The sequence below is a fragment of the Plecotus auritus genome (genome assembly GCF_963455305.1).
Source record: "Plecotus auritus genome assembly, chromosome: 11".
Taxonomy (NCBI): domain Eukaryota; kingdom Metazoa; phylum Chordata; class Mammalia; order Chiroptera; family Vespertilionidae; genus Plecotus; species Plecotus auritus.
Genome location: NC_137777.1, coordinates 50,527,224 through 50,545,809, shown reverse-complemented (window position 1 = coordinate 50,545,809; position 18,586 = coordinate 50,527,224). Strand labels below are relative to the sequence as shown.

Sequence of the window (18,586 nt, the reverse complement as noted above, 5' to 3'; positions counted from 1 at the left end):
GGACTATGAGTAAACGGAATAGCAATCATTTCTCTAATCACAAAACATCAGCATATAAAATTTCATAAGACATTTTATCTTTGTCTTATGAAAAAATAATGTTCAGTTTATCAAAATATTAGCCATTCATTTAAGATGTCCTTTTGGAATTTTTTACAAATGGTATTAATTCTCTAATAGACAGGGAATTGAAGGAATCGTAAGAAAAAATAGATTAGAGATCTTGGGTTTCTTGGTTCCATCCTTTCCTACCTCTACACAAGAACCCAATTTTATCAATTAATACATAAACTAGAGGCCCGATGCACGAAATGTCTAATTAGCATATTACCCTTTTATTATTATAGATAGACTCTAGCACCTCTCATGCATAATACCTTGATGTCATGAGAATGTGCCCACTCTCATGCAACAACAAAAATTCTAAATCCTTTATGAATATGTTCGAAGAGAGTGAGGAATTTACATCTCTCCTGGAGCTCTGAATAATTTCACCTCATGCTTCCCCAAAGTTCACTAATGACAAGCCCTTATGCCAGGTTTTGTAGTGATTGTGCAAAAAAAAAGGAAGATGGATTTCCTCCTGAGGAAGTTATTGATAGATGATCTTTTATTTGTCCCTGAAAAGTAAAACAACAACAAAAAAGTGCAGGCTGAAGCAACTTCTGTGCCTCAATGCCACTGTCAGGGATTTTAAGTAAATAAATAAGCATCCTAGTGTGCTTAGGCACAGAATTCCCATTTAGGATTCGGTCTCCACTGCTCACCTCACTCTAGGTTCCAGTCACATGGCAACACTCAGCTTTGCCCTCCCATTCCCTCTCCTGCTCTCATTGGCTCCATGGTTCTCTCTCACTCTGTCCTTGGGCAGTGCTGTCTGAATGCTCTGAATGCTAGATACTGTTCCCAGTGGGAAGGGGCTTAGCTGGCACAGGGGAGAAACAGGCCAGTGTGGCTGGAGCCACGGTCAGAGGGGGTAGCAAAGCCCAGGTCACCCAGCACCTTAGGCCTGGGACAACGCAAAGGGCCAGAGGACAGTCCCAGAGGGTGGTGGGTTTAAATCAGGTACCCTGTCCCAGTGAGGGGAGGGACCATCCTGGACCGCAAGGTGCTCATGGTGTGCCCATGGGCAATCCTGGAGCACATAGGCTGGATTCGGGTTTGTTCCAGAAGCAGAGCTGACTGGACTTGCCTCTGGACTGGATGCGGGACGTGAGACTAAAAGGAACGAGGGATCCAAGTTTCAGGCTTGAACAACTCTTCTCACTCTCTTTCATTGTTGTTCTCTCTTCCTCCGCTCTTTTCCTTCACACCTTACAGACTGGAATGCTGCTAGCCCCAGGTGAACTCCTGCTCAGAATTCACAGCCTCCTGAGGTCCGCATGCTGGGGCAAAGGCACGCCCACAGGACGCATGGCCCTGTCCCCCTCCTGGCACCAGTTTCTACGTTCTTTCTAAGAACTCCTAACACAGAGTTCCACGCACGCACTCCAGAGCCGGAATGGGGCCGGCTTGTCCCAGTTCTGTTACCAACTAGCAAAGTGAGCTCTGCCAGGTTAATCAGATTCCCACATCCGTGAAGGGCAGCTAAGAAAACCCCTCACAGAAAAGGCTGCATGGGACCACGTGTGCCTGATACTAGTGCAGAGCCAATGACGGCACAGAACAGCCGCTGTTATCAGAGTTATCATACCTATTACACTACCCACCTTCACTTAAGCAGAGTTTGTGCAAAATATCAGAAACCAAACTAAAGCAGAACATATATACCTAAATAGTTCCGGCCTGGGGGCGGGGGGAATTAACTCCTCAGTAACAAACGGTCCAAAGGGAAAGTGTGATTTCTTAGCCAACTCAGGTAAACATGAAAGTCACGGTTATTTAAGTATGATAGACTTCACTTCCTCCGCCTAATTTGGGCTCTGATTTCCAAGTCCACAAAGATACCGCTTCCCAGCGTAGGTGGACCCACGGGGTTATTTTCCGTGAGGTATCACCGGGGCAGGTGCATGCACCAAGACAGCGGGAAAGGGCTGCTGAGAGGGATTCCAGGGGCTGAGGCATGACCCTCTCAATCCTCCTCAGTTCCTTTTTTCATGAACGTGGTGTACTGTTGGCTTTTCTGCACAATTCGTTGGGGCTATGAGTAAACGGAATCATTTCTTTAATCACAAAACATCAGCATATAAAATTTCACAAGACGTTGGCATTGTCCAGCACACCCACGTCAACAGCTGCAACACCCTCTCCGCGGCGTCAGCTCGCACTCGCCCAGCTTTCGCCCTACACCTGTGTCGCTTCCGTGGACACAGCAACCTGTGCTTTGCGCTCCCAGTGGCCTCGATCGCAGTGGCCTAACTCTGCCAAGGCGGTTAGAGGTCATCTGGAAAGTGTCTCGCCTGGAACCGCTCTGCGCCCGAAGGCCTCCTCGGTCCTCCTGCGGCGCCCTCCTCTGGTCGTGGTCCAGGTGCACAGGACGCGCCAGGGGAGGACGCAGGTGCGCGGAGGAGGGGGGCGCTGGAGGCGCCGGGTGAGGAACCCAAAGCTCGAACCTGCAGACCCAGCGCGAAGTAGAAACTGAAAGTACACTGCGGCGAATCCTACGGAAGTTCTGGGAAAGGCAGAGCCCAGAGCAGCCGTGGCCTGTGCCGCGCCCCCTGGGATGGATGAAGCAGCGGGCGCGGCGTGGGGCAGAGGAACCAGCCGCAGAGACGGCCACCCGGTCCGACTCCCGGCACCGCCGCGCACACCGGGGTCCTGGCAGTGACCATGGCCTGCGAGAGCCCGCTCGAGCTGCAGCTGCGGTCATCATGACCACGCCCGCCTCCCGCAGACCATGTTCCATGGTAAGCGCTCCGCTCCCGCGCACAAGTTCGCGCGCCCAGCACGCACGCTGGGGGCTTGGGGCGCGCTGCCGGGCCCCGCTCCCAGGCGCGTCCGGGAACAGCTGGGCCTTGCACTTTGGACCTGCCGGGAGCACTGGCTCTCCCACAGGCAGCGGCAGCCGCGCCGGCGTCCCTGGCCAAAAGCCACCGGCACCTGGGGCAGCCGCGCTCGGCTGGCGGCGAGAGCCGTCCCGGACCCGGTGCAGCCTCCGCGCCGTCCATCGGGGAAGCCGGCCGCGGGTCTCTGAGGGAGCTGGGGCTACGTCGGTCCCCAGGTCAGTCCCCAGCCACGCTGCCCTCGGGCCGCTCGCCCAGCTACCCTGCCCGCGCTCGGGGCGCGCCCGACGGCTACTCACGGCGCCGGCGTCGGGGAGCGCCGAGTTCCTGCGGCTCCCAGCTCCCTGGAGAAGTGAGAGCGCGGTTCCCACGGGGCGCGCTTTTAAACCCTGGGGGATAGGTCTCTGGAAAGTCCCGTTTTCTCCCTCAGCCAGGCTGGGAGTTTCCGACTGGGGCTGTACCTTGCACCTTTGCCGGGAACCAAGTCCTCCTGCCGTCCCTGGGAGCGGCCCGTTTTGGGTTTCTATTTCTTGCTATTTGGGGGCTCCTTGGTAGCGACAGGATTAAATCGGCATAATTCTAAATTATAGACTCTTGCTGAGATTGAATCTATTTTATTTGTGCCAAATGCGGACTTCAAATGGACAAGGGCAGAGGGGTGAGCTGGGCAGTCATGCGGCCAGTGTAAAGAACCCCAAAGTTTACTGGAAGGAGAAATGGGGCAAAGAGACGCGAGGGAAGTGGATCTGCTGAGGGAAATTGGAAAACTTTCTCAAGCAAAAGGAGCCGGGTGGGGGAGGGTGTGGGGATAGGGAGCAGCTTGCTGGTCCGTTTGATGCCTGGTTTGTGCGCTTTCCTGGCTCCACCAAGGGATCAGAAGAGCTCTTTCCCCGCTCATAGGAATCAAAGAATCAAGAATTGACATAACCCAGAATTACCAAATCAGTGACAAAACAAAGGGGCCGGGGTCACAGTGTAGAAGACAACGTGGAGGAGATTTATGATGGGCGTCCTCCGGAAGTTCGTGGAGAAATAGAAATTAGGTTATATACTGCCCTGGCGGGTTGGCTTGGAGCATCGGCCAGAGCATCAAAGGGTCGGGGTGCGATTCCGGTTGAGGGCACGTACACACGTTGTGGGTTTGATACTTGGTCAAGGTGTGTTCAGGAGGCAACCAATGTCTCCCTCTCTCTCTCTCTCTCTCTCTCTCTCTCTCTCTCTCTCTCAAATCAATTTTTTAAAAAACTATTTAATTTTTAAAAAAAATTAGGTCTATCCCTGTTTTCCTTGCACTGCCCATGGGTCTCCTGCAATTTCTCTGTCTGGATCCTTCCTGGTTCTATCTACTCCTTGCATCATCTGTGACCTGAAGTGAAAGCTAAAACAAGAAAAGGAAGCCAGGGTGTCCATCATGAACAAGGAGCCTTTATTTTCTGAAACGTGTCTATAAGGATCATGTACCATAAATTATCAGCAAGCAATGCTAGAACTCTAAACTTTGAATGATGACTATAAGTGGCTTTTTGCATATTTTTTCAATCGATTTCACTAGAAGCTTAAGAATAGGATTACTCTTTATCCTTTTTCTTTGCTACTTCTTTGGGGAGTTGAAGTTATTGAGGACCTATTATGTGGTCCTCAACTGTGCTATCTGAGGACCAAAAAAAAAAAAAAAAAGGAATAGTAAGAAAACAGCAACCTGAGAAAGATTAGAAAACCTGAACAAGCACCACATCAATGTTGAAACGTCCGAAACAAAAATGGAAAAGGCCATTTTGTAGGACTAACTTAGATGTCTGATTCACATGTGAGATTTTTTTTTTCTGGTTTCACCTTTGCCACATACCCTGGCGTACTAACAGCAAGTAGGCAGTGTCCTTCTTCCTGAGATGAGAGGATGATGCGGCGTCCAGAGCTTGGCCAGGAAGTACTTTAGTGAGTGAGTCCATGAGGAGCAAGGTGGGGTGTTGCACATTCCCCTTGACTACACAACAGTTTTTCTAGGAAGCAGGGTAGCTTGGTGGCTAAAAGCTGAGTTTCCAGACTCTTTAACCTGACACACCTGGCTTTGAATCTTGCTTCTTACCAGACACATTATATATATATATGGGGCAAAAAAGTTTATTTGGGCTCCAGATTCTTCATCTGCAAAAATATTAATAATTGGCATATTAGTATATAATACTTGCCTCATGAAATGGTTATGAAATATGATATGCAATGTCATAGGTTGACTTCAGAAATGTCTAAGTATTTATCATGGGGTTTGTGGATAGAATTTACATTCCAGTCTGAATATACTTGTAGCAGTTATTAGATTTCTTTATGTGAGCATCATCAGATTCATTTTAGTAACCTTAAAAGCTGGTTTCCATACAACATATGTCTGTTTTCCACTCTTCATTAACATTTTCTTTATTCACCCATTTGCTTGTGCCAATTGACCAGATTACTAGTAAAGTCTTATACACTCATGTCTTCCAGTCCAACTGGAATGTCTTTTGACCATTTTTTTTTTCAAATTCCCAGTGAAAGCAAGTCTATGCAATGTCTATAATGGACAGTCCATTAACACTTATTGGTCTTCAAGGCTGATGAAAAATTGAATTGGATGGATTGTAGGAACTAATTTATTTATGTTCACTTTGACCCCATAACTTACGTAGCTGAGGATTGAATGTATTATTTGGCTTACATTAAAAACCATCAAGAATTTTTTAGACAGCCATCATTTTGGTTTAACCAGATTCCCCACTGAAAACAAATTCTCCAGTTTCAATCCCTTCAGGAGATCTAAAGAAAATTCCACAAGCCCCAGCTCGCCTTGCATTATTCCTTATGGTTTATCTTTTCTGTAACCTAATGAAAATGGCAAGGTTGGGGGGAGTGTGGGTATCTATGTATATTCTGAAACAAAACAAAATAAGAGTTCTTTTCCTACTGGGACAATGTTAAAAGCAAGCTCAAACTAGGCAACATTCGTGTTACTATCTCCGTGGTGTGGAGAAAAGACTTGAAGTACAGACCAAAGTGCAAGTCATGAAGAGCTGTGGGTCCGAAGCCTGGGCTTCATTTGCAGCATTGTCCAAGAGGCGATTTCAAATCTGAAGAGTGACTGCATTTCGATGGCCAGGTAGAGTATGAGAATTTCTGGTGCTTGAGAATTGGAAGGGACATGGAGGGACCATTTAGTCTAAAGTTTTCATTTTACAAATCAGGGGAGTGAAGCTTAAAAGATATTCTGTCATTCATTCAGTCAACAACTTAACATCACACCAAGACAAAAGCCCTATCTCTACTCTGCAAACCTTCGGCACTCTGCTTTGTTCTAGTCTGTCTGGAGCTAACTTATTTAACAACGATGGCAACAAAAGACACTCTCTACTGACAAGTCAAATTATGTTTTAGAATTTGAATTAGTTGTATACACAAAAGAAGACTGAATTTTCCACCAAGTCATCATTCGAAAGCATTGATGAGATGCCTTTCAATGAATATACAGGCTGATGGGAATTTGGAAGCACTAATTACTGAAAGTTGGGGTGAAGAGGACACCCCATATAGAATATATGCTCTATATAGAATATAAAACAACCTCCTTTGAAATAGCATTGATGTATAGTGGTAAAAATGCCTCTTTTCATGCTAGTACTTATTACTTTATTGTATTTATCTCCCTTAAAGGTCATTTCAAGTTATGTGCTCTATAACCTTTCCTTTATCATCTACTCCTCCCAGCGTGCACCACGTGGGCATCTGTAAGGTGACACAGAAAAGGTCATCTCTCTACTATGCATAGAAGGCTGATTACAAAGTTAGGACCTGGTCAATCATAGTAGATCTTGCTTGAGAATCTTCAGGATGAAGGAACAGAAGTAGAAGAAAGCTGCAGAGCTGGATACTACTACATGGAAGTGGTTTGCATGTTATCAAAAGATTGTGGCCATTTCTGATCAAATCCTGGTGAGGCAGCAAGTTCAGGTTAAAATCCAGACCTGGCAGTTACTACCTGTGTTTCAGAAAAAGATGAACTTGCAAAACTCTTTTGGTCTTTGGAACTAGTATGTATATGACACTTCACAATGCTTGGCATATGGTAGGTATTCAGTGAAAGGTAACCGGTGTCATCATTATTATTCACCTCCTAAGTGATTATTGCTTGTCATGTATATAGATATTTCTTGGCAGAGCAATGAATGGAATCCATGTCTCATTTTGTTTCTCTTGCCTTGTCAAGAGTCAGTGACATAAGAGGATGAGATTCATGGAGGATCCATGTTTGTTCCCAGATCTGCTGCCCAGCCTACTTCCTCTGTGTGTAAAATATGGGTCATTAATAGCACATAACCTACTGGGGAGTGCTACCGGTTCTCACATGATGGATAATGATAGCATGAACGGCAATGTTATTGGAAACTTTTGTGATATATTTAACCGTCTTTAGGTCTTTGTCACAATATCAGTACCTTGTGTTCTTAGGGATATTGTTTGTCATCTTAATCAGAGAAGGCACACATGTGAAATGTCTTGCACTCAACAAGTGCAGTGGAAGTTCATTTGGGAAATTCACAGGAAAGATGTTATCAACATAGCCCAAGCGTTTCCAGAAAGATGCAGAGAAGATGCCCTGACAGGCTTATGAAGAATGAAGTCCCTATATAAGCAAATTTTCTTGTCTCGGGGAGCCACGGGCTTTCTGTTCAGTCTATTACTACTGCCCCAAATGATTCATTTATAATTTAATTCTTTTTTATTAGATAACTAGAGGCCTGGTGCATGAAATTCGTGCAAGAGTAGGCCTTCCTCCCCACAGCTGCCAGCACTGGCTTTCCTCTGGCACCCAGGACCCGGGCTTCCCTCACAGCCCCAGCTTCGTCCAGAAGGTTGTCCGGAAGGATGTCTGGTCTAATTAGCATATTATGCTTTTATTATTATAGATTCTTTTTTATTAGATAATGGCCCCCAATTAGGAAGGCTTATAAAAAACAGATAGAAAACATTAGTTAACAGGGTGTGAACTTACTTATTGGGCTTTTCTAACATATCAAGAAGCTAAACAGATCAGTGTTTGAAGAGAATAGGGGTTCTGGGTACTTAGAAACAGAAGCTAGTGAAAAGATGAGGAGTCTCAAAATATAATGTCAAAGTTGCCACAGTTCTGGGACGGGTAAACCATCACTAAAAAGCAAAAATATAATCACTGAGTCATAGCATGGGATCAACCTGCGACGCCACCTCAGGAAGCTGTTGGACGCTTGGACAACCATTGGGTTTCCATACACAGTCACGTGCCATAGATCACGAAATGTGTAACTTTTTCACCTGTCCTTAGTTCACCTGTTCACCTGTAGATGCCTTTCCTTGTGGGGATGTCCAACATAAGTTGAAATTGGATAAACTGAATTCACACCCTGGAGTGTTTTCCAGAAGCAAAGAGACTCTGCCGGCACCCACCACTGCTCTGCACTTTCCCAAACAGTAATTCCTCAGTTAAAACACGAAAGAAACTCAGACACTAAAAGTCTGCCCTGCTTTGGTTGTTACTTAGTATTGAGTTTCAGAGTTCCTCCCACTCGATCCAAAACCAGGGATGCATGTTTACAAGGATTAGAAATACGTGGCCAGGCTCACTGAAATGCCACCATCAAATCACATCACATGGCATAACATTTAGCTCATTCTTACGTACTGTTGTCTTCAGTTTCTTTCAGGTATATCTTTGGAATTCCTCCCCTGATCCTCGTTCTGTTGCCAGTCGCGTCATCTGATTGTGAGATCGAAGGTAAAAGTGGCGAAGTGTTCCAGCATGTCATCATGGTCAGCCTCAATGACCTGGTATGTGCTCCGTTGGTTTTTCTCACATTTTAACTCATTGGGAAAATGTGACAGATACTGTCGCTATGCAGTTTTATAGTCAGGTATCCATTCCTAATTATTGAAAGTGAAATAACTAAGGGATGAAATTCAATGAGCTACTAACTATGTATTTTCATAGCTGGCAATCATTACATCCTTTAAAAAGAATTCTTTCCTAGACCTTCAGACTCCCACAACTGCCCACCTCAGCCCTACCGCCCTTCATTTCTCATGAGCATAATTTAACATAACTGTCTGCATTCCTCACCTCCCATTAACAGCCAGTCTCTGTGGAACCATTGTATCAGGAGAGGGGAAATAACAGAATATAACATTGAAAAGGTATCATGGAAAGAGATATATAGCTATTTTATCTGAATATGTGAACATATATACAGTATGTACTTTATACATGTGAATATATAATTTGATATGAGTAAATTTTTCTTTTTACTATGGACAACTTTTTATAATAGATTTTATTTTAGAACAGTTATAAGTTTATAGGAAAGATGAGCAGAAAGTAAAGAATTCCCGGATGGCCACTGTCCCTCTGCACAAGTTTCCCTATTATTTACATCTCGCATTTGTGTGGTACGATGGATTGAACCAATCTTGATACATTATTATTCATTAAACCTGATAATTGACATTGGGTTTTGCTCCTTGTGTTGTACATTCCATGGGTTTTCACAAATGCAAAATGTCATGTGTCCACCACTACAGTGTTATACGGGATGGTTTCCCTGCCCCTACACATCCCCTGTGCCCCGCTGCTTCCTCCCTCATGCCCTTCTCTTGAACCTAAGGCAACCCCGGAGCTGTTTGTGGTCTCTGTAATTTTGCCTTTCTGGAATGTCATGGAGTTGGAGTCATGCCCTGTGTAGCTGTTTTAGGCTGGGTTCTTTCATTAGCAATATGTAGTTAAGGTTCCCCATGGCTTATTGTGGCTTGATGCCTCATCCATTTTATTGTCGAATAAAATTCCATTGAATGGATGCACCTCCGTTTGTTTTTCCATTCACTGACAGGACTTACCTTGGTTGCTCCCAATTTTTGCCTCTTATGAATAAACCTTCTATAGACATTCATGCGCAGTGTTTTGTACAGACATACAAAGTGAGTTTTCGAATCATTTGAGTAAATAGCCAGGACAGCAATGACTGGATTATGTAGAAAGATCATGTGGAGCTTTGGATAGTATGGACATTTTAATGACATTGATTCTACTAATCCAGGAACATGGTATATTCTACTTGTTCCTCTGTATCTCTTTCAACATCCTATAGTTTTGTAAGTATAAGTCTTTTACCTTCTTGATTAAATTTCTTCCTAAATATCTTAATTTTTTGTTGCAATGGTAAATGGGATTGTTTTTCAGTTTCTTTATCTGAGAATTCATTATTAGTATATAAATATGTCATCAATATCTGTGTGTTAATTTTGTATCCTGCTACATTGCAGAATACATTTATTAAATCTAGTCGTTTTTTGGTGGAGTCTTTAGAGTTTTCTACTTTACAATATCATGTCATCTATGAATAATGAGAATTTTGTATTTTACTTCCTCCCTTCCAATTTGGCTGCCTTTTATTTCTTCTTCTTGCCTGATCGCTTGGCTAGGCCTTCCAGTACTATATTGAATAAGAGTGGTGAAAGCAGACATCCCTGTCTTGTTCCTGTTCTTAGGGAACATGGTTTTCATTTTGCCCATTGAGTATGATGTTGGCTGTAGGGTTGTCATATATGGCCTTTATTATGTTGTGGTATGATCTCTCTGTTCCCAGGTTGCTGGCAGTTGTATCAAAAAAGGATGTTGGATTTTGTCGAATACTTTTTCTGCATTAATTGATATGACCATGTGATTTTTGTCTTCCAATTTGTTTATGTGATGTATCACATTTATTGATTCGTTAATATTGTACCAGCCTTGCATCCTTGGAATAAATCCCACTTGGTCATGGTGTATGATCTTTTTAATGTATTGTTGGATCTGTTTTGCTAATATTTTGTTGATGATCTTAGCACCTATATTCATCAGGGATATTGGCTTATAATTCTCTTTCTTTGTAGTGTCTTCATCTAGTTTTTAAAAATGGGATTATGCTGGCCTCGTAAGAGGAACTTGGAAGTGGCCCAGCCGGCAAGGCTCAGTGGTTGAGCATTGACCTATGAACCAGGAAGTCACAGTTTGATTCCAGTCAAGGCACATGCCCAGATTGTGGGCTTGATCCCCAGTGTTGGGCATGCAAGAGGCAGCTGATCAATAATTATCTATCATCATTGATGTTTCTATCTTTCTTTCCCTCTCCATTCCTTTCTAAAATCAATAAAAATATTTTTTTTAAAAAAAGAAGAACTTCGAAGTATTCCTTCCTCTTGGATTTTTTGGAATAGTTTGGGGAAGATATGTGTTATAAAACTCTCCTATGAAGCTGTCTAACCAGGGAGGTTTTTTATTACTACTTCAACTTCATCAGTTGTGATTGGCCTATTCAAGTTTTCTGATTCTTCCTGATTCAGTTTTGGAATATTGTATTTTTCTAGGAATTTGTCCATTTCATCCACATTGTCCAGTTTGTGGGCATCTAGTTGTTAATAGTATTTTCTTACAAACCTTTGTATTTCTGTGGATCAGTTGTTACTTCGCCCATTTCATTTTTTACTTTGTTTATTTGGATCTTCTCCCTTTGTTTCTTGATGAGTCTGGCTAAAGGTTCATCAATCTTGCTTATCTTTTCAAAGAACCAGCTCTTGGTTTCATTGATCTTTCATATATTTTTTAGTCTCTACGTTGCGAACCCATCAGGACCTGGTGCTTTCTTCTTTGGAAGGCTATTAATTATTGGTTCTATTTATTTAATAGACATAAGCCAATTGAGGTCATCTACTTCTTCTTACATGAATTTTGGTCACACATGATTCTTGAGTCTTAAAATACATGTAGGTGTTACCAAAAGCAGCAGAACAGGGTTGGGGAGAGGGTCCCCCCTCAGTGAGGATGGGTCATCTTGAAAAGGAATGTAAATAAGAAACCAGTAGGCTTGGTGTGGTTGGACTGTAGGATGCAAGATGAGAACCAAATCCTCAGAGGAATCCCAGACCACTCAGTGCTATGTCCACCATACAAAGGAGTCTAAGCACCAGGAAGCCACTGAGGAGTTTAGGGGGAAGACATTCAATGTAAATGCCATTCTCCTATTGGCTTTTATTGATATTCCTATTATTTGGTAAAGGCTCATTATGTATTAAGTGTAATACATAATGAGAATAGAAATATTTGTCCTTTGTATTCACTGCTGTACCAGGAAGGACTAGAACTCTCAATACATAATTGATGAATGAATGAATGAAAAATGAAATAACACATCATATTTTGTTTACAACTTTTTTCTGGCAACCATGTAGATAATTTGTGGTGTAGGATGGAAAGCAAGGAGACAGTAGGAAATACTTCATTAATTTAGGTGAACATCGTTGACGGGTGTAAACCAGGGTCTAGATTCACAATTTTAGGTACTTCACAGTAAACTGAAAGGTTTGTCAAGATACAGGTTGCTGGGACTCACCTCCAGAGATTCCTATTTTTGAAGAATTTCAGTGATGTGGGAGGCCCACTGGATAACTTCATACATGACCCTCCTTATTTGAAAATAATTTATGAACTCAAAGGAAAAATTAGAATAGTCCCCTGATTTTGGTCTAATACCTAAATTCTGTTGCATCAGATCTACAAAGCCAGATCTGTGGGTATTAGCTGATATGGGTTTCCTTATTTGTTTTTCAGTGGTTAGCTCAAACACAGTAACAAAATAGAAAAAACTGAACCATAAATTCAATTAGCTTTTTCAAAAAATCCTCACCCGAGGATATGTTTTACTGATTAAAGAGAGAGAAGAAGTGGGGGGTGAGGGGAGAGGAGAAAGAGAGAGAGAGAGGGAAGAGGGAAGAGGGAAGAGGGAAGAGGGAAGAGGGAAACATGGATCATTTGCCTCCCAACCAGAGATTGAACCTGCAACCTTTTGGTGCAGGGGACAATGCTCAACCTAGTGAGCCACCCGGCCAGAGCAATTAGCTATTATTTTTAAGTTACACATTTTATTTTAGAATCCATGATTGAACATTCATTTTAAGGATAAATAAAGCAATCTTCTGCCTCATGGAAAAATATATTTTCACTGGCTCCCTCAGTTAAATTGCTTTACTAGGAACCAGCATCGCAGTGCAGTGTGAGGGGCCCTCAGTGAGGGATCAGAAGACCTAATTTGTTACTAGCTTTGTTCTTAGCAAGCATTGTGATCTTGGATACCTCATCTAACCTCTTTGGACTCTTCAGTCCCCTATAAAATATGGAAATTGAATTATCCTGGAGATCTCTCATAGTGCTCAAATTTTTTGAAACATGAAAAAAAAAGTCACCTTTTCTTTTCTTCTCTTCTCCTTTTCCTTCCTCTTTCCTTTTGTTGCTGACCTGTCTTGATTATTTTCCTCCTTTCATAAATATTCATCAATCCCCTACTATGTGCAATGCTGTATGTCAAGTTCTTCCAAATAATAATAACAATAATATTATTAAGTGGTTTCCAATGAACATATAATTAAGAACTGGAGTGAAATTTATTCAGAAATAATCCTATCTAATAAAAGAGTAATATGCAGATTGACCATCACTCCAACACACAAGATGGCTGCCCCCATGTGGTCAAATATCCTGCCCCCATGTGGATACAAGATGGCCACCACAAGATGGCCAGCAAGGGAGGGAAGTTGGGAGGGACCAGGCCTGCAAGGGAGGGCAGTTGGGGGTGATCAAGCCTGCAGGGGAGGCAGTTAGGGGTGACCAAGCCGGCAGAGGAGGGAAGTTGTGGGCGACCAGGCCTGCAGGGAAAGGCAGTTGGGAGGGACCCAGGCCTGCAGGGGAGAGCAGTTGCGGGGGACCAGGCCTGCAGGGGAGGGCAGTTAGGGGCAAACAGGCTGGCAGGGGAGTGGTTAAGGGGTGATCAGGCAATCAGGAAGACAGGCAGGCGAGCAGTTGGGAGCCAGCAGTCCTGGATTGTGAGATGGATGTCCGACTGCCCGTTTAGGCCTGATCCCACCAGGATCGGGCCTAAACGGGCAGTCAGACATCCCTCAAGGGGTCCCAGATTGGAGAGGGTGCAGGCTGGGCTGAGGGACACCCTCCTCCCCCATGCACGAATTTCATGCACCGGGCCTCTAATTATCTTATAAAGCAACAAGTAAGCCATACTTGGAGAAGAAAAGACTTTTCTTTACCCCATTGAATAGTACTGGTATACTTTGACCATACCTGTATGGGTTTATTTCTGGACTCTTCAATTCTATTCTAATATGTTTTTATTGCCATTGATTTGGAGTAAATTTTGAACTCAGGAAGTGAGCGCTCTTCTAGTTTGTTCCTTTTCAAACTTGTTTTGGCTATTTCAGGTCCCATACAATTCCATATGGATTTTAGAATCAGCTTGTCACTTTCTAAGGAGAAGTGAGTTGATATTCTAATAGATTTTGTTGCACCTGTAGATCAATTTAGGGGGTATTGTCTTTTTAATAATGCATAACGATGGTTATGATCCATGAATAGAGGATGGTTCCCATTTTTTTAGATCTTTAATTTCTTTCAATGAAGTTTTGTAGTTTTCAGACTGTAAGCTTTGAATTTCTTTTGTTAAAATTATTCTTAAGCATTTTGTGTGTCTTTGATGCTATTGTAAGTAGGATTGCTTTCTCAATTTTATTTGAAATTTATGATTCTTAACTCTGTACTCCTTGCATACTTACCTAAGTTTGTATTTTATATTTCCATACTAGTCTATAAGTATCTCAAGGACAGTTTATCTTTGATTCATCTTTGTGTCCCACAGAATGCTCAGTGCACCACCTTGCACCTGGTATTTTTCCATATAAACAAAAATATGATTTGTAATAATATATGATAAATAATATATGAATTGTAAATCAACTTCATATGTTAATGAGAACATGGAATTTGTTTCAAATAGGTTAGGAAATCTTTTTCTTGAACATTTGTTTCTTTGAAAACTTGTCATGAATCCAATGTCAGGTACTTTTTTGATATTTGATAGTAGCTAGTTTGGGATGTTATACATTACTAGAGGCCCGGTGCACAAAATTTGTGCACTTGGGGGGTTATTCCTTAGCCCAGCCTGCAACCTCTCCAATCAGGGACCCCCTCGGGGAATGTCTGACTGCCGGTAAGTTGGACATCCCTCTCACAATCCAGGACTGCTGGCTCCCAACCGCTCGCCTGCCTGCCTGCCTGCCTGCCTGATTGCCCCTAACCGCTTCTGCCTGCCAGCCTGATCACCCCCTAACAACTCCCCTGCCAACCTGATCAATGCCTAACTGTTCCCCTGCCAGCCCGATCGCCCCCAACTGCCCTCCCCTGCCAGCCCGGTCACCCCCAACTGCCCTCCCCTGCCGGCCTGATCACCCCCAATTGCCCTCCCCTGCTAGCCTGGTTGCCCCCAACTGCCCTCCCCTGCCGGCCCAGTTGCCCCCAACTGCCCTCCCCTGCAGGCCTGGTCGCCCCCAACTGCCTTCCCCTGCCAGCCTGGTCAACCCCAACTGCCCTCCACTGCTGGCCTGGTCACCCCTAACTGCCCTCTCCTGCTGGCCTGATTGCCCACAACTGCCCTCTCCTGCCGGCCATCTTGTGGTGGCCATCTTGTGACCACATGGGGGCAGCCATCTTATAACCACATGGGGGTGGCCATCTTGTGTGAGGGTGTGATGGTCAATTTGCATATTACCTCTTTATTATATAGGATTTTATTCATAAAAAATTATTTTCCTTAAACATGATTCATATGATTGAATTATGGAACTCTTACCATAATTGAGTCACCAGAATTGAGGCTGGTTAAAATATGAAGACCGCTAGAGAAGGCCAAACACTTTCTAAGAATGACTCAGTATAATTCACATTCATTAAGGACTGTCCTTTGTTCTGATTTATTAAATTTAATATCTGACTAATAGGTTATAATTGGCTTTTAAAATTTCTAATATATTTAACTCTATCTCTATCTCTGTTCTAGAGGCCCTCAGAGATTCAACTTCTGTCTTTACCTCTCACATGAACTTTAGAACCATTTAGTTCAAATATCAATTATAAATCTCTGCCCTGATGTACTATGGCACATCATTCGCAATACAGATCTAATTATCATCACTTTTATCTTGTTCCTGTTTCTGCATTCTCTGTCTTAGGTAATAGCATTTATATTTGTCCTGTCAATCAATCCTGAAATCCCAGCATCATCCTTGACACCCTTGTTCTTTCATCACCAAATCCTATAGATTAAAGTATCATTGTAACACCTGTATAAGTCATTCATTCTGTTGACTTACACTGTTATAATCTTAGTTCAGTAGCCCACAGACTTCCATAGGCCCCTGAGTGATCTCATTATCTCCAGTATATATCTTCACCAGCATTTGAATTGTCTTTCCAAAATTCAACTCTGATACACATTCTCTCTCTTTCACTCATTTTGCAAAACTCTTTAATACTTTAAAGTCTCTTTATTTTAAGAAGAATTTAATGATATACCTGTCATCACTCCTGGTCAGCATCATTTGGGTAATCCTAGCTAATTCAGTATTACAAGAAAAGGAAATAAAACATATACAAATGAAATAAAATGTTTTTTGTTTACAGATGACATCATTGTCTTCATAAAAAATACAAAACAATAAACAAAAGAACTCCTGAACCTAATAAGCAATTATAACAAGGTTGAAGGGTACAAGATTAATATACAAAAGACCATTGCTTTTCTGTTTTGCTAATTGGCATTTATATTAGCATCAAAAAAAGAGAAATGCTCAGGTATAAATATAAAAAATATGTACAATATCTATATGTGAAAACCTACAAAACCCTGATGAAAGAAATCAATGAAGAACTAAATACATAGAGAAATACTCCATGTTCAAGGATAGGAAGACTCAGTATGGTAAAGATGTCAATGCAACTTGATCAATGAAATTCCAATAAAAGTCCAGCAAGTTGTTCTATGTATATCAACAACCTGATTTTAAAGTTTATGTGGAATGTTAAAAAACCCACAATAGCCTGCACAATAGTGAAAGGCACTGGAGTACTGACATGGCCCAGACACCATACCATTCTATTCAGTGGAATATAACTGGTGATAAAAAGAAATGAGCTACCGAGCCACAAAGGACATAGGGAATCTCAATGTATATGGTGTGGAAGAATCCAGTCTTAAAGGGCTTATACTGCATGATTCCACTGTATGACCTTTTAGAAATGGCAAAACTGTGGAGCCATTAAAGAGATCAGTGGTGCCAGGGGTCAGAGAAGGGGGTGGGAGAGGAAATGGGTGGTGTATAGTGTAAATTTAGAGCAATGAGATTATCTGTGACAGTGTAAGGGTGAATACATGACACTCATCTGTCAAAACCCAGAGAACTTTACAGCTCAGAGTGAACCCTAATGTAAACAGTGAACTTCAGTTATTAAAAATATAACAATATTGAGTCTTGAATTATAACAAAGGTACCACACATTAATACAAGATATTAATAGTAGGGGAGACTGTGGATGGACAGATGTTCTTTTTTCTGTAAACCTAAAAGTGTGTTAAAAATCAAGTCTATTTTAAAAAGGAAAATCTATAAACTGGTATATAAAAGCCTAAGCAATTGGCCGACCAGCCAAAAATCCAACTGGCCAACAGGTAGCTATGACTTGCCTGACCACCAGGGGGCATATGCTCAATGCAGGAGTGGAAACCACAGGCATGGAAACATGGAACAGATTGATGAATCTCAGAGGGAAGAGGGAAGGGGGGAAGGGCAGTAAGAGATTAACCAAAGATCTTATATGCATACTAGGGTCCCTAGGCCTGGCCTGAAGGGATCAGGCCAAAATGGACTCTCCGACATCCCCTGAGAGGTCCCAAATTGCAACAGGAGGACATAGGCCAGGCCCAGGGACTCCACCAGTGCACGAATCTGTGCACCAGGTCTCTAGTAAAATAGTACCTAATTTTTTAATAAAGAAGACCAATAGTACCTATTTTAAGACGACATAGATTCTCCAACTCCAACATCCTGTAGTATGGACAATTAGTTGCTAGGGATGAAAAAATTACATTTCCATACATATTTTCCTAGGAAGAATGACATTAAGAACCTGACCTGTTGTTTGGGTTTTTGAGATCCTATGATATTAGATTCTTTTTTAAATTTTTTTTCTATTTTTAGAGAGGAGGAAGAGAGAGAGAGACCCAGACAGAGATCTGAGGACCCTACCACTGCAGATCTCCTTGGAGACAATGTTGGGCATATAAGTATGAATTAAATAATTATAATTTTGGTACCTCAGGCCTGTGCATGGTTGGAGCTGGTACAACATCTGGACCAACAAAAACATCCGACTATGTTGCATGGGTTTTCTCTGTTGATAGCTTGTAGTTGCGACAGAAATCAAGAGCAGAAAGAAAAAGCATAAGCCAAAAGGTGTGGATGGATGAAATAGTCCTGTTTTTCCTACGCGGCAAGTGAAAGGAATTATCTTCTGTTTGCACTGATTAAACTCTCTATATTCTCACACAATTCAGACACCTGAAAATAAAGATTTCTTTGGATCTAGCAAGTCAGGATAGAACTAGTTTAATTGGAAAAATTGAAAAGACATGAAATTTGAGTATTCTCAATCTGCTGAGGGATTCATACCTGCTCTGCAAACTACTATGATCTCATTACAACAAAAATGATAT

At 42.5% G+C, this 18,586-nt stretch overlaps 1 protein-coding gene and 1 long non-coding RNA gene across 3 annotated transcripts in view; one reads left to right on the top strand and one right to left on the bottom strand.

Annotated features, from left to right (window-relative positions):
- LOC308236893 overlaps positions 1-18,586 on the bottom strand; it is a 79,858-nt gene that overhangs the window by 34,403 nt on the left and 26,869 nt on the right. The window lies entirely within an intron of this gene.
- The window catches only part of IL7 (interleukin 7), a 51,745-nt gene continuing 35,719 nt past the window's right edge, over positions 2,561-18,586 (top strand). Inside the window, exons 1-2 of one of the 2 annotated variants that reach the window (XM_080647031.1) lie at positions 2,561-2,846; positions 8,644-8,777. In XM_080647031.1, the coding sequence (XP_080503157.1) occupies positions 2,837-2,846; positions 8,644-8,777 (144 nt within the window). In that variant the 5' untranslated portion in view covers positions 2,561-2,836. Of the gene's footprint in view, positions 2,847-2,902; positions 3,161-8,643; positions 8,778-18,586 lie in introns of those variants that run through there. The other variant, XM_080647032.1, reaches the window with a different exon arrangement.